We start from the raw sequence: 16358 nt of genomic DNA on the forward strand, positions 1-16358 counted from the left end.
ATAAACAATTCGATTCGCCGCCTTTCGTGCTGTGTATGTGTGAAAAAGGGATGTCAATGTATGGATGTCAATGTTAGGTTATTTCATAATTTGGTTTTGATTTGCGAGCAATTTTCTGACCTTGGATTAATTGCAATATAAGGTACCGTTTCCTGTAGGTATTTCTTTGTTGTGCTCGTTGAATCTGAATCAGAATCACGCAGGAGCGCGGGAACTACTTTCAGACCCAGACTGGGGGGCACACTATAATAGCAATAGAGATCAACCTAGGTCCTAGGGTACCCCCAAATCTAGTTTTCTCACCAGTTTTAGGCCACTTTAACTTATTTTTCATCCCTTTGCTTTTTCAACAAAAAAGAAAACATTGTCAAAAAAATGCAGTATTCTGTCTCAAAGTTTTGGGGGCACTGCCCGGACGACTGTGAAAACAGGGCGCCTGGGGCGATTTGATCAAGGTTCGTGAAATTTACACGTGACGTTTGGCATATAAAAGGCCCACAAAGGGGGAGAAGCTCCAAATATCACGTGACTAATATGCCCTCCGGCGCCCTGTTTTCACCGGCGTCCCACTGCCCCCCATGGCCCCAGAGTTGTGGGGGCAAGCTGCCCCCACTGCCTTCCGGTTCCCGCGCCCATCACCATGGAATCACGTTTAGTTTGTGTGCTCATCACTCATCAGTGCGTTATTCAAGACCCAACAGCATCAGCAACTGCACTCTGCAGCTACTGCACTGGCCACTGAGTGCACTACCTATGCAATGTGTGTTTTTTTTTTTTTACATGCTTATTTCTATTTTCATGAGAATCCAATGAAAATGGAGTGTAACTGAAATTTGGGCGGTACACATGGAGGTCCCCGCTTCAAAATTAGTTAATCCCTATAATATAGACATCATTCTATAGAGAAACTCATGTTTAGTAAGAATAATGTGGTTTCCAGTTATCTGATCGATAATTTAAAGACCAAAAGCTATTCTTACCACGATCTCGGTGGAGCCGCACGACGGTCTGTTGTCAACATGTCAATTGTTGTTAAATACCATTACGCAGAAATGTAGTATCTTCATAAAACCCAACACACTAGGGGAACTGTGGGAAACCGGGGTTTTGGGTGAGGGGGGGGTACTATTTTTATGAAAAAGTGATAGATATACACAAATAATTTTGGAATTGCGGTTCTGTATTTTTAATTTTTAATAGAAGAGAATTCGGTAATTTTCTTTTTCGGTAAAGCGCCTCACGAGATGCGCCAGATCTGTCGACGAATGATAGCGACTTTTCTGAAAAAGTCTTCAGAAATGTTTCGTTCGTAAATATTTTCGTTCGTGCATTTTCTTTATTTTCTTTTTTTGGTCCGTGCATTTTTTTGTCTGTACATATTTTCATTCTTCGTCCAACATTTCTTCGCTTGTACTGTACATATTTTCGTCTGTGGCCAACTCGTGGCGAAGCAGTGCAGTGCCGAAGGCAATGCCTTAGGAGAGATTACAGGCAATAGTAAATCAAATATTTTTAGGTTAAATGGTTATGTATCTGGCTTCAGGCCGAAGGCCTGAAGCCTGATGCATGACCACTTAACCTGAAAATATTTGATTTACTATTGCCTGCAATCTATTCCTGCAAGTAACTATTTCCTTATCCGGTAGGCAAAAATCAGTAGGTTAGGTTAGGTTAGGTTAGGTTAGGTTAGGATTCCCGGTAGGCAAGAATCAGTAGGTTAGGTTAGGTTAGGTTAGGTTAGGTTAGGTTAGGTTTCTTAATGCCTGGTAGGCAAAAATCAGTAGGTTAGGTTAGGTTAGGTTAGGTTAGGTTAGGTTAGGTTAGGATTCCCCGTAGGCAAGAATCAGTAGGTTAGGTTAGGTTAGGTTAGGTTTCTTTATGCCTGGTAGGCAAAATCAGTAGGTTAGGTTAGGTTTCTTTAAAGGAAAAGGGCCACCTTTAACATGGGGATTGAAACTGAGATAGCCATCTTGTAGCCCGTGTCCGAAAACCTGACCGTCTACCTCCTTACGGCCGATTTCGGCCTCCATTCGTAGTTATCGGCAATTTTAAAAGAAAATACGCCAGGAATGCGTCCTTATCCCAGGAATGCGTTCTTATCCGACAATACAGCCACCCGCGGCGAGGCTTTGGTTTTTTACCAATCAGCTCCAACCAGCTCAGCTTTAACCAATCAGCTTATCTGACACAATCCGACGAGTCTGTCTTCTGAACGCTGATTGGCTTGAGTGTGACGTCATCGCTATGCCATCATACAGTAGGTGCCGTAGAGAGTATCAACATAGTACCAATATGTTAAATAGTTTTAAATACTTTTTCGCGAATTGTGCACTTCTGGCACCAGTTTTAAAAAGAAAATGAAAAATAATAATGTCAAAATGAAAAACAACGATATCTTCATATTTCACGAAGGTGGCCCTTTTCCTTTAAGCTCGGTAGGCAAAAATCAGTAGGTTAGGTTAGGTTAGGTTAGGTTAGGTTAGGACACCTCTTTGAATTTCATCGGGTAATAATCGCTTTTCTTAAATTTAAAGTTGTCCGCGCTTTAGACATAACAATTTGAGAACCTTGGTATTGTTTGTCATTTCTGGCTGCGATAAAAAATTGAGCACGCGAAACGCATCTGATATTTTTGCAGCCTTGATTGTTTATAAATTGTGTTCATCCGCCGTAACCAGAATGGCGTCAGCGTCGGTAGCGAGGGGTGAGGTATGTGGTGTTTTGGGGTCAAATTTGCCAGCTTTAAATGGTAAGATGTTGCATTTTACTGGCAGGGAATGTTAGATAGTTGGATTATAGCATGTTGTGATACTAATTGGATTCATATAATTAAAACGAAAACGCTTGGGGACCTCCGTGTTTCCGACCGAAATTTGATTTTTGCCACCAGGTGAAATAAAATGTGTGGAGAGTGGGACTGGGGACAAGCACATTTTTATATTTTTTGATCAAATCACATCTCTTTTAAATGGTTTTTCATAGTTGTTTGAATAATTTTTATCTATCTTTTATTCAGGAGTGAGGACATGACCATTAGAAAATAGAAAAAATATTAAATCTACCAGTAGATTTTGGTTCTTACCTATGCTACAAGTCGGTGTGTGTGTGTATGTAATTGAATTCCATTGCATTTTCTACATGATTGCATTAGGACACAAAGCAATACTAGCATTGTAAAGCTATTGTAGAGATATTACAACATAAAATAGCTTTATAGAATTGATTTAATTATTTGTGATCACATTCCTTTATTTTAATGAAGTAGCTATTGCTAATGAAGTAGCTATTGCTAATGAAGTAGCTATTGCTAATGAATCAAATGCTTTAACAGCATACAACCTTTTGAAATTGTGATAAGATGAATTTGAAGAGTTTCATTTGTGTTGGTGCAATATTTACTGGTGTCAATGTTACAATGTTTGTTTTTGTGAGTCACAAAGACAATTAATGTACCTACCTAATGGTGATGAAGAACTGATAGAGCTGGCTGTAATTAATTTCTTCTTGGATTTAAAACTTAATAAGCTATCTTTACATAGATACCGCAATTACTATTTTAATTAAAGAGTGAATATGTATCACATTTACATGTATAAACATAAACAAAGTCATTGATGAAAGAATTAATTGAAAGAGCTCATGACAACAGAAAGAGAGATAAGAAAGGCTGAATGATTTTAAAAGGAAGAATTGTTGGCATGAATATAATTATTTGTGATCCAAATCAGGCATCACTATAACAGATAAATTACTAAACATAGTTGCTCCTAAATTGCTGTTAATCTTGGTCTGCTGCTTCAGTCTGGAATATAAGGCCAGTATGCAAAGGGGTGTTGTGCTTGTGCATAGTCTATGCTGAGCTAGTTTGGTATTTCCAAACAAGGAATTACCCTTTGAAGAAGTTCAACCAGAGTTACCCACACAACACATTAGTTAGCATACTATCAAAGGTTACATTTATTCATTTTTACATTGACAACAAACATCATGTCTAGGCATTATATTACATGTATTTTTCTGGACTTCTCGCCCATAACTGTTTGAGGGATTACATTCACAACCATTGATAATACTGTGGATGTGTGGATGCACCATATGTCTTTAGAGCTCAAACCATTTTTGAGGTTTGTCATTAGCCTAAAAGAGTCTGTTTTATCTTGCTTATCAATTTTTTGAAAGGGTATCAGAGTGATTGCACCCGTTTTTGTTTCAGCAAAGCCGGATTCTAGCATGGGTGATCCGATCGTCAACTATCAGTTACGCGTCATCCTCATAGGTGACACCACCGTCGGCAAGACGTGTATGCTGCGTTACTTTACCGACGGGCACTCGCCCGATGACGCTAAGGTAGGGAGACTCGGCGACTCTGAATGATGAACTTTTAACATATCACTTATGCATGTGATATATTAAAATGAATATAGATAGTGCCTTTGCTGGCCCGCACGCCTGTTCTATTTTCCGACGGGGTCGCTCTGCTTGGTAGCTTGTTCGCGTGCCACCGGCGGGTCCAGTTTTTACGCAGCGGCCACTTGATCCGCCGGCCGCGGCTGAGTGCAGTACGCTGTTGGGTCTGTCGCTCCCGCTGGGTCCGATTACGACCGGTGTGTGGGTGACACCCCTCCCCTCCCCGCCACCACCAGATATACGATCCAACAGTGGGCGTGGACTTTTTCTCTCGGTTCGTCACGCTGGAAGACCAGACGCGGCTCAAGTTACAGATCTGGGACACAGCTGGCCAGGAGCGGTTCAGGTCAGCTCACCGGACCGGACCAGACCAGACCGGCCGCTCGTGGTCCAGGGTGGAAGGGGAGCGGGCGGGGCAATGAAAACGAACAGCGAGTTTTGAACTCATGCTTGGCCTTGAATCAGCCTTTGTAGACATAATAAGTTTCCCCCGTTTCTCATTTGTTTACGTTTGTGGCACATAACTGACTAAGCATAGATATATTTACCTATATTACCGGACACAGACCAGCTGCGTCCAGGATATGTTTGCAGTTCCAACTTAACCAGCCGGTCGCCGGTATCGGTATCAGATATCCAGTGTAACCCCGCTCCCATTTGCGGCTATACTTAGCTCACGGCATTTGTGTTTTCGGCAGATCCATCACGCAGTCGTACTACCGTAACTCGGTGGGCGTCGTGCTGGTGTTTGACCTCTGCCAGCGCACCTCGTTCGAGCACATCCCCACGTGGATGATGGAGGCGCGGCGCAGCATCGAGCCGCGCGCGCCCACCTTCGTACTGGTGGGCAGCAAGGCCGACCAGGAGACGCGCAGGGAGGTCAGTCCGCTGCTGATGATTCAATGTCTGAAATGGTGTTTACCTGTTTCGTTTTTAGTATTTTAAGGATTGATTAAATGAAAATTTGCTGTTGACGCTCCAAATTTCCTTCCTTGGACATGTCTTCCTGGGACTCTCAGTTGGTCAGTTGATTTCGATTTATCAATGCTTTAAATGCATTTTCACCATCGTGTGTACTACAGGACAGAAAGTCTGTGTATCAGGAGCCTTAGCTGTAGCTCTCACTGACTTTGACCCATACCTCTCCCAGCATGCACTAACGTCTCCCCTCCTCCCGCCTGTCTAACCGACAGGTGATGACGGATGAGGCGCAGCGGTTCGCCGATCTGTACGACATGCCGTACGTGGAGTGCTCGGCCGTCAGCGGACACAACGTGTCGCTGGTGTTCGAGGTGCTGGCGGCGCGCGTCCGTGACCGGATCGTGGCCGGCCAGTACGACCCGGACGACAGCTGGGAGGGCGTGCGGCGCGGCTACAGCGCCGCCGACCAGGCGCCGCTGCGCGAGCCGCCGGCGGCCCGGCGGCGCGCCTGCTGCTAGCGCCGACACGCTCCGCCGGCGCCGCACGGGACGCCGGGGCGCTGCTCACCGGCCGCCGGAGCGGTGACTACTGCCTGGCGGATAGAGCGCTGCCTACCGACCGCTGACCGGCTGTTGACTGATGGCTGAACGGTGGCTGACTGACCAGCCAGCTGACTGGAGGCTGGCCGACTGTAAGCCGACTGGCAACTGATACTGGCTGTTGGAGTGCTGCTGTCCAGCGGATGATGCTAGTTACCGGGGCGAAGCTCTGGCGACAACTGCCGAATACGGCCAGTACCGTGCGTACGAAGGAAGCGGTGCTGTTAATTCTGCCCGGCCGAGGCGCGGCCGCCGCTCGACGCGGCTCTGTGGTCGGCCGAGCGGCGGCGCTGCTGTCGGCTCCGTACCTGACTGACTGCCGGAGCGCGGCACCGCGGTCTGACCGCCGGGGGCCGAGGGAGCCGCGCCGGTGGACCCTCTGGCCGGCCGCGCGTACCGGCGGGGTGCTTGGTGGGAGTTTGTGGTTAATGGGAATCGAAAGACACTAGTTTTTGATCGTATTGTGATGGATTCTTGCCTGGGTACAGTAACTGATCCCCCTGTAATATGCGCCAGTATATTGAGCCGATTAAGATGGTGCTAACTTGATACATGTCAGCTTCTTTTGCCGCAGTTTTGCGCAGATATATTTAATGTTATGCAGATCGATATACAAGCGTACCATGAACAGATCGCGCCTTATTACGCAATATTTGTGATTTTTGCTGAGTCATCCCATATATAGAGCTGTTTTTATTGTTACTATGCTATCTCTGTATGGTGGCTTTAATTGTCGGCATGAGGCTAGTCCTTTTGACGCTCGTGTCTGTCGTCCGCGATGTAACGTTTCGGGTTTGATTTCGGGTTGCCGTCGACTGCCGGGCCGCTCGCTGTTTCTCGCGCTGCCCTCTAAGTCAGTGCTCAGGTCCCGGTGCTGCAGTTCCCGTTCCCCTGCGTTGGCTGCAGCGCCGGGCGGACTGTGCTGTGCCCACCGCCGCGCGCAATAAGGATCGGTTGTTGGAGCTCGCTGAACGGCCGGGCACTCGGGGTTGCCCGTTCGTCACTCTAGTCCTTAGGACACGCGGTAGTGCCTAGACGAGCTGTGCGGCGCCGCCGGCGCGATGGCAGCTGCCGTACCGACCCGACCCGCCGCAGTAGGAGTGTAGCCGTCCCCGAACCCACAGTGATAAATACAGTACGACCTCGAGACTGTGTCTGTCGCCGCTGGCGTCCCGCGAAGGCCGCTGCTGACTGACGCTGGCCTAGCGGCACGGTACGAGACGCAGGGCTGGGATATGAGAGACAGACGGGGGGGGGGGGGGAGATGTCATGGGTCGATGGCCGTCGGCCTTCCCTCAGAACAACCAAACGCTCAACATGCACAGTCGTCTGATGCCTGTGGGCTGAAAATATCTACAACGGACATCCGCTGCTCCGCTGCGCCACATCCGCTGCTCTACGATAGCGCGTTCCACAACCACAATCAGCCAGTGACGTCACTCGCACGTACGACGACACTCGGCGGGCCACGCCAGAGCGGCCGGGGAAGCCCCGCCCCCAGGACCGCGTCGGTCGGCACTCAGAAGCCGCGGCCGGCGACCCTCGACCTCAGTGTTTGGCGCGCAGCCGACGGAGCAGGTCACCCCTCCGCAGCGGACGCAGGTCTACCCCGACTCCGGCCGTTGGTGCAGAGCTGCTGTTCAGCTTCGGACACAATCCCTGTGAGAAGCGTCCACCCATACCACCAGACAGTGCACCAGGCCGACCGGTCGGTCCTCCCAGGTCCCCGAGTTCAGTGCGTGCGCCGGCCGGTGTTAGCGCCCTGCGGAGACTGCAGTCCAGCGTGCGCGGCGGCACAGCCTACCCAGCCGGCGGCGTGTGCAGCGGCACAGTCTACCCCGCCGTCCGCAGGCGGCTGCCGCTGACGGATTTCACGGCGGCGTTCGGGGAATGCGATCGGCTTATTGAAGCGGGAGGAGCAAACCGGCAACAACGATGGTAAGTTGGATTGCAGTCGATTTTTAGCTGGTGCCAGAAAGGGCAGATTGATACGGCTTTCCTCTTTGTATGGACGAGATTACCAGTCCCAGAGCCTGCCAGCTAGGTAAACGTAAACAATTAGGTATATAATAAACGACTTAGGTATAATTAACAAGCGTTACCGTTTTCAGGATGCCTTGCAACCTCTGTCATTGGTTGGGATAAATGAGGCTTAGTTTCTCGAATCAAGAATTAATCCTGGATGTCGATTATTTCTATTCTCGAGAGTTGGATTGATCTCTTGGCCAGATAAACTGCTGGCACAGAGCCAATGTCCCCGACGTGAAATATTGACCCAGGCAGGCTCAGCTGGAACATGGTCTACGACCTAAGCAACCTAAGCTTTTGTGGACTTGCATCTGGTCATGTAGGCACTAGACAAAGCGTTAACTATGTAATTTGTCGATTTTCAGTATTTAAGTGTTGTTGGGCTTCTCGCCATTGCCTTAAGTTTGAACATTGCAAAAGAAGTGCCGAGTCAACTTCCTGTTATTTCTTCAAAAGAAGTGTCGAGTAACAAAGTGTTAATGTTTGAAGCTATATGTCACCCAGCGGGTATAACCAGGCAGCGTTTAAATTGTTGCGAAGTAAATGAGATGGGATCAGATATATTTAATGACTGTCATACACAGAATGTGTTATTAAGAGCGAGCGCGAACCGCAAAACTAGTCATTTTTAATTGTAACGGCCAACGGGAAACCCTCACTGAGCGACCCGGCCCTATAACGGTTTTGAGGGGCTAATGTCTCAGCAACCGCCGCGCTGGCCCGATTAAGCTGTGGCCTTTTTATTGGGTACCCATCCCTTCTACCCCGTACCTATTTAACTACTCTCGATGCATCTAGGTGATCATCATGGCACGTTGACGTGGACGTGGTACACGTTGACGTTGTACCACGTGAAAAGTCAAGGTGGTCCAAGTTGTTCTGCTGAAGTAGCGCTTTTGAGAGGCCTGTATCTCAGCAACCGCTGTGCTGTTGACTTGCGGTATTTTTGTAGCGGCTGCATCCCTATATCAAGCATCGGACCACTCTCGACATGCAAGGCACATGGGTGACCTCCACTGGACGTGACTCACGTGCCATATGCAAAATGAAAACAAAGTTTGTTCCCATTACAATAAGTTGGTACCTAATTACTGGGGCCTTTGATCCAGCTTGCACGTGCGCACGTGCAGGAGGCCGCTTCCACGTCTCGAAAACAGCTGGGCTGGGCCGATAGCTCTCAAATTAGGTACGCTGCTAGACGTCGGTTAGAAGGGTGCCGACTGCCGTGCACAAGTCAGCTGGAAGTCCTCTTAGCACTTCCGCACGTGCGGGGCTCACTCTCGCGCTCCCTCGTTTGTCGCCCAAAAAGGTGTTTAATTGGTGGTTAGATTGTTTAGTCTTACCTGCACCGCGTACCATTGTTTTCACTTGTAAAATGCAGGCACCATACCGCAACGTATCGTTGGCCCAGTCGCCGCCCGTTCTTCCCTCCCCCGCTGACGGTCCGCCCGGTGTCCTGCACTCACAGAGCCGGCAGCGGCCCGCCTCGTCACTGGTGCGCGCCGATGACGTCTTCTACGAGCTCACCGAAATCAACGACTACATCGTGCTGGGCGGCGCGCCGGCCGTCACCGTCGACCGGATCCGCGCGCTGGGCGTCACGTGCGTCATCAACGTCACGCCGCTGCCCAACCTGCCCATCAGCGGCGTCGACTACCTGCGCATCCCCGTGGAGGACGTGCCGACGGCGCCGCTGGCCGCCCACTTCGACACGGCCGCCGACACGATGGAGCGGCACCGGCGGCGCGGCGGCCGCACGCTGGTCCACTGCGTGGCCGGTGTCAGTCGCAGCGCCTCGCTGGTGCTCGCCCACCAGGTCAAACACGCCGGCCTGTCGCTGCGCGAGGCGTTCGCGCGGGTGCGCGCGCGCCGCCGGGTGGTGCGGCCCAACACCGGCTTTTTCGCGGCGCTGGTGGAGTATGAGCGCCGGGTGCGCGGCGCCGCGTCCGTGCGCATGGTGCCGCACCCGGCCGGTGGCGCCGAGCTCATCCCCGACGTCTACGAGGTCGAGTACCGGCGCCTGATCGGCTGGGCCGACTGGCTGCGCTCCAAGGGCCTCGGTGAGCGCTGGGGCTGGGACTGGATCCTACGGTGGCGAGACAGGGCACGGGCACGCATCCTAGAGGCTAACGCTCAGAAAGAGAAGTAATTAAAGGTGCGTGTTAAGACAAGAATGTGATAATTTGCAGACATTTTCCTAGATTTTTCGACACAAGGTTGCTGTTCAGATAAAGCAAGTTGATCGATAGTATCTTACGCATTAAATCGCAAAAATGCAGCTATTGCGTCAAACGTTAACATCCTTAGGTATAAATCCTAAGTCCTCCCCAATAGCTCATTTGGCCTTGGGAATGTTTGTCTCCTGAACCGATTAATCCGCTTCGGCGCTTGCTTATATGCTCTGGACAATGTCATAAATCGCTTAAATTATCGATGACATTGTGAGTAAGAAAACGGATGTCCAGTCATGCGAAATGATTGATTAATTTCTTATTGCGAATATGACCATCTTTGAAGTTTTACACGCTGTGTTTTGTAAGACGATGAATCACTTACCTCATACCTGGGTTACATGAGAAAGTGAATGCGTATCGGGAACGGATTTTCCTATTCGCTCACCATTGTAGTCCTTTGTGATACGCCTTTACTCTGCTCACATGTAACCCCGGTAACTGTCACCATCCCGTTGGAATTGGCATCGCATATCAGAAAGTATCATGTAAGACAGCAACTAAAATTTAGTAACCCATCTAAGTGGACCTTATCAATAGGTGTTCAGTACAATGCAGTCCCGTTAATCGTTGGCTAATGCAGCTTGAAACAGACTGTTATTGCACCCATCGGCGCGCCTGCGGAACTCCACCGCGTGTGTTCGTCTTGTCAAACACGCGTAGCGATCACCACCCCTGTGTTTGGCACCGGGTGATTAGCGTTGCGCAGATACGGGGAGAGGGCATTCCGCGGCAGCGCTTGGCTTGGCTCGGAGGCCCGTGTCACGTCTCTTTGGCGGGCGCAGCTAACAATGGCTGACGCGAGCGGCGGCCCGTGCCAGCTGACCTTCGAGACCAGAGTGCGCCGCGCCTGAGGTATCGACCTCGGGTCGAGCCGGCCGTATCGATTCTACCCCCCCCCCCTCCCCCACGGCCGGCGCGCGCTCGGTGCGGTCCGACGCCCTCCCCTCCCCTCCCCTATCCACACCGTACCCCCACAAACGACAGCGGAAGAGAGCTGTGTGGAAGAGATGTTCACCGTCTAACCTTTTGTGAGACGTGCTGTTTTCCCCGTCGATTTTTCTACATTTATTGCTAAATACATGTTTTGTGAGTGATTGGTATGTGTCATCATGATAACATTCCCCATATGCAATAGGTATGCATGGTGGTCCCATATTTCTCCTTCAATATCCTACCAAATTTACTGCATTTGTACAATATCTTAAAAAGGCTATCTCCTTGCAAATTTTATTTTCTGTACGGAGATGCTAACAGCTGCACGTATGTAGGCCAATAGGCTAGTAGGCGTTCCCAATGCCCTAAGCGACCCCTTTTGGCTGGGTATACCGCAATAAGGAATCTGATTGGCTGGCTCCTGCAGATGAAGTTTCTGATAAGATTGCCGTCGACGACAGATGTACATAATTAGCTTTTTATGAGATATGACTTGAGTGTCATGATTAAAAAGCTTTTCCTCAGGACTATATGTAATTAATGTTTATGTTTTTTCGGAGTTGTTCAAGAGGATAAGTACAAATATTACATTTATTCAGATATTTCGGTACTCGTTGTGGTACCTTCATCGGTGAAATGGCGCACAAAGTTTCGGTTCGTAGTTCGACAATCACATACAATACAAAACACGCGACAACGTCATCTAAAAACCTACACTTTAAATATGCCTGAGAAGACCTAATTACCTAAACCTAATTTAACACCAAGCATATTACAGGTAATCTACCAGCTGTTGGTGACTTCATTTTATTTTTTTGTAATAAAACTACGACTGTTGGGGACAAACTTGCAATGTAAGATTCACAATGCGCGTAATTGTAGGACAAAATATACGAAAAAAACGATATGAGAAAAGATGGCGGCCGCTGGGTAAATACTAGAGGTTCTATAAGCTAGCGGTTTGAAGACGACGATACTATGTATGCTGCGGGTCTAGGTTAAGAGAATGTCCCATATGGGGCTCAAACGGACGCCGCCCTCGTCAAGGTTCATAGTGGCCTGTGGCGTTAGCTTGACCTCTATGGCTTCTCGGACCTTGCGCCTCTTCCAGTGACCTTCAGAGGCTAGCGTCTTGGCGGTGAGTGGGTTCAAGTCACCCCTGCAGGTGCTGAAGTGTCTTGCTGTAGCAGACTTGTCCAGCCGTGCGTGCTTGATGTCCGCGACATGTTCTTTGAGTCGGACATCCTTTGGCCTTCCCGATTCGCCGATGTAGACTGAGCCACAGGAACAGGATATCTGGTAGACTAGACTACTCCTTTTTTCTTTTCGGGTTTGGGGGCGTCTTTGGCTTTGACTAGGCGGCTTCTTGGGCGGTTCGATGAGTGTGCCACTTGGATTCCAATGGGACGGAGGACTTTAGCTAGTTTTTCACTAACGCCCCTCTCGTATGGTAGCTTGACGAATGTTTTTTCTTGCGCGTTATCTTCAGCTTGCTGCCCGATCTGTTTTCTTTTCTTCATCGATTTTTCGATGAAACCTTTTGGGTAGCCATTACTTTGTAGAAGGTCACAGAGGTGCGCCCTCTCTTCGTGCCGGCTTGATGGCTCACTGCAGATGACCTGGGCTCTCGTGTCCAAACATCTTACAATGCCAGCTTTTATGCACGCCGGATGATTGGAGTCGTACTTCAGGTACAGATTAGATGCTGTTGGCTTCGAATACACTGATGTTTTCAGCCTTGCCCTGTCGCGACGAACGAGGACGTCAAGGAACGGGAGCTGCTGGTCTTGTTCCCTCTCTACCGTGAACTGAATGGCTGGGCTGAAGCTGTTCAGCTCCCTGTGAAATTGTTCAAGTGCCTCATTCCCATGTTTCCACAAAATGAATGTGTCGTCGACATACCTTCTCCTGATGACTGGCTGACTGGATGCTGTGCCTAATACCGACTCCTCAAGGTGCTCCATGTAGGCATTAGCGAGGACTACGGACAGGCTCAGACCCATCGGTGCACCTTCGGTCTGTTCGTAGAATGACCCCTGGCATTGGAAGTAGCGGCAGTTCAGGCACGCCAGCATTAGCCTTCGGATTTGTTCTACGCTCAGTCCGGTTCGGTCTTGCAGGCTGTCATCTGCTGTTAGTTTCGAACAAATCACGTCAGTTTCGAACAAATCACGACAGCCTGACAAATGTTTCAGTCAGACATATGGACAAGGATATAAGGTCCCGAGATGCCCACCACTGCTCACAAAGGCTAGGTAAGAGGCCAAGGTAGGCCAGAACCGTGATGGAAATATGACGTTTATACCAAACCAATAGGTGAAATTTTAACCAGCGCCATTTCTGGTCTACTTTGCCGCCTTAGTTCCGCTCACGGCGCCTCTGGTCACCGGCGGCCGGCTCTGGTCAAACTGTGCCCGTCTGGCGGCCGCTGTTGGTGGTCGGACGTCGGTGATCACCCCCAGGAGCACGTGGAGCTGCCGCCGAGCTGGCCGCTCTCCCGCGCCTCCTGGCACGCCTCTCCGGGTCGACATTCCGCCCGGGCCGCGCTGCGTCTCGTCGGCACCCAGTCAGACGTTCAGACCCCCTTCCGGCCGGCGCGCGCGGGACCGGGAGCCAAACCGACCGGAGAGACTAGTCAGTGAGTAATGACACGCGTGGGACGGATCGACGGAAACGGGTTCGCTAGACGGTTATAAATGCTCCAAACGGAAACGGTAGCATTGCCACATGATGTGAAGAATGCTGATGACGAATGGATGAAAGCTACCTAAAATGAAAAGCGATGTGAAACCAGCCAGAAACGCTAGGCAACTCAAAAGCAACAAAAAAGCAGTGCTGCATTACGAATCCCACACATGCAGGCAGCAGTCGCCCGTTCGTCCAGCGGCTTTTGGCATTTCCGCGACCTGAGCGTCATCTATGCCGCGAGCATCTGCCAGAAGGGGGCGGCACCGCGACCCTCACCGTTCCAGTGCAGCGGACCGGCGTCGGAACGGGTCATCAGAGCGGCACCGTACTGCGGCCGTGACCTTCGCCCACCCGGAGAAATAATCTAACTTTATGCCGGCGCCGGTGGTCGGCACGTGCTCGGGTCAATGAGACGCCGCCGGAGCGTGGACCGGGAGTGGGCGGCTGTTGTCTCTGGAAGCGTGCCGCGCGCGTCCCGCCTGCCAGCGCCGCACGCAGTCGGCTGCCATCGGAACCAGAGCCAGGCGCTTGTCGCCCACACGGAGCGCGGAAATACTCGAGCCGGCGCTGCTGTTGGAGCCGGCGCTCTCCATCAGGGGTCATATCACGGATAGGCGGCTGGCGGCCAGCCGACGGGCTGGGCTGTGGCCCCCGCTGACCGACACGCCTCCGCTAGACGGTCGGACCAGCGTGGTTATGTGGAGAGTTACGAGCGGTGGCCACTCCACCAGAATGCACCGCTTAACATCGGAGAGCCGGAGCGTCTCGGTCCGAGCTGCTCCGGGGGCAGGTCCCGGGACGACGTCCACAGAAACACTTGTTTACAAATGAGCGGCTTCCGAGGACGACAGCCGGGTGACGGTGACGGCAGGGCGACATTTGGCAGCCGCCCCTGCCGGTATCCCGCTGATAACGGGAGAGCGCTGAGCCGCTCAGCTTTGCAGGCTTCATCACGCTGGTTCAGCCGCCAATTTTTAGGCAGGCAGGCTACTAATTTTGTTAAGTCATTTAAGTTGAGGTAGGTTAGCGTCTGATAATAGAGGAAAAACTTTCCTTGGATTGAAACGAAACAAAAATCGATAATAAATTGACTCAAAACCAATGCTAACATCACCAAAATAGCACTTTCATTGTCTAGGAACGAATCTCCTGTGTTTCACCACCCCTTTAACACTTCGTCTCATCTGTTTCACTGTCCGTCTTACAATGAATTTCGTCTGTTTCAGCCCACCGGGTGAACATTTTCCGGACGGGTCGGAAGGCGACCGAGGCCGACTGTCCTCCGCTGGAGAGCGCCGCGGGCAGTCGGGCCGACCTGAGCCTGGCCCCCATCGACACCCCGGCCGTCTCGTAGCGGCTGTCAGCGGTCTCATCTTCTCTCAGAGCCGTCACTCACACACGCACCTCACCGCTGGTGGTGGGACACGCACAGAGCCGGCACAGAGGCGCACACGGGCGGGGCGAACCGGGGCGTGACGCCTCGCCGGGTCAGGTATCTGGTGCTGTCACGCAGTGCCAGGTATGAAGGCATCATATACGGCAGGTCGGACCCGTTGAGCTTGGAAGGGGCGGACAGTGTGACAGGTGCCGTGTTCGGACGCACCGACAGGTGGGATCCGGTGACCGAACCGGTGTGATTCGGTGTCTGAACTGAAGAAATCCGGTGTTGGACAGTGCGGATCCGGTCTCCAAACCGGTGGTATCCGTTGTTGGAGTGCTCGCGCTCGTGCCAGCGACCCGACTACTGCTGTCACGCGCCCTGTTGGCTCTTATCACTCTCGTCTTTCATTTCCGCGCCCGGTCGTGTTGGTTTCGTCAGGCGTCGTGCACAAACTCTATGCTACTCGGGGCGCGCGGGGCAGGGCCCATATTCTGTCTCTAGAAAGGTCACTGAATGTAGGATAGAGCGTTGTGGGGCCAGACGAGGACGGCCAAATGTGTTGATAAGCCTTGCATGAGCAGTGTCTCGACATTGTTTCACCAGCTCGACAAGACCTTGTCATTCGTGTGCGCAACACAATGTCGTAGGTTATATGGACGTTTTGCACTGATTTCGAAATTCCAGACTTAACCCGCGCGGGGCTGGGGGGGTAAATTTTACCCCCCTCGCGAATTTTTGCAATATCTCGAAAACGGCGGCGCTGCACCAAACTTTCAATACCTTTTCTTACATCAATTTGACACGTTCCCTGAAAATTTGAGCGAAATCCCTCGGATTTTTTTGAGATAATGACGTTTTAGTGACGTCATGTTCGCCATTTTCGCTTCAAAAACGGCAAAATTTCAAACACCGCTAACATCTTCATTTTTAAGGGAATCAAGACGTAAAAAAAGGTTATACGTGATTCTACTTTCTCTATCAAATGGCTGTCTCGGTTTTTTTGAAAATTTTTGATTTCGGCCCATTTTTTTCAAAACACTGACTTTTTTGGAAAAATAATTATAAATCCAAAATTTTGCGTGTATCGAAAAAACCGGAATATATGTCAGAGAAGTGGTATATGTGCACCTACATACCAATTTTTAGAAGAATCGGTTCAAAAATGTC

The 16358-nt window shown here is 50.5% G+C and overlaps 2 protein-coding genes across 4 annotated transcripts; both read left to right on the forward strand.

The window, feature by feature from the left end:
• On the forward strand, positions 1–7074 carry LOC122393657 (ras-related protein Rab-39B-like). Of its 3 annotated transcripts, none has more exons than XM_043389881.1 (5): positions 1–142; positions 4214–4347; positions 4644–4753; positions 5106–5286; positions 5601–7074. In XM_043389881.1, exons 2-5 carry the CDS (start codon positions 4231–4233, stop codon positions 5844–5846), a joined length of 654 nt encoding a protein of 217 aa, XP_043245816.1. In that variant the 5' UTR covers positions 1–142; positions 4214–4230; the 3' UTR covers positions 5847–7074. The 3 variants fall into 3 exon arrangements, with proteins under 3 accessions (XP_043245816.1, XP_043245818.1, XP_043245819.1); XM_043389883.1 differs by lacking the exon at positions 1–142 and adding an exon at positions 2658–2709; XM_043389884.1 differs by lacking the exon at positions 1–142 and adding an exon at positions 2683–2749.
• Positions 7075–7457: 383 nt separating this feature from the next.
• On the forward strand, positions 7458–15876 carry LOC122393658 (dual specificity protein phosphatase 14-like). The gene is made up of 3 exons (XM_043389885.1): positions 7458–7865; positions 9424–10015; positions 15037–15876. The coding sequence occupies exons 1-3, from the start codon at positions 7863–7865 to the stop codon at positions 15162–15164; spliced, it is 723 nt and encodes a 240-aa protein (XP_043245820.1). The 5' UTR covers positions 7458–7862; the 3' UTR covers positions 15165–15876.
• The last annotated feature ends 482 nt before the right edge of the window (positions 15877–16358 follow it).

The sequence above is a fragment of the Amphibalanus amphitrite genome, unplaced genomic scaffold (genome assembly GCF_019059575.1).
Source record: "Amphibalanus amphitrite isolate SeventyFive unplaced genomic scaffold, NRLGWU_Aamphi_draft 000547F_arrow, whole genome shotgun sequence".
In the NCBI taxonomy this organism is placed as follows: domain Eukaryota; kingdom Metazoa; phylum Arthropoda; class Thecostraca; order Balanomorpha; family Balanidae; genus Amphibalanus; species Amphibalanus amphitrite.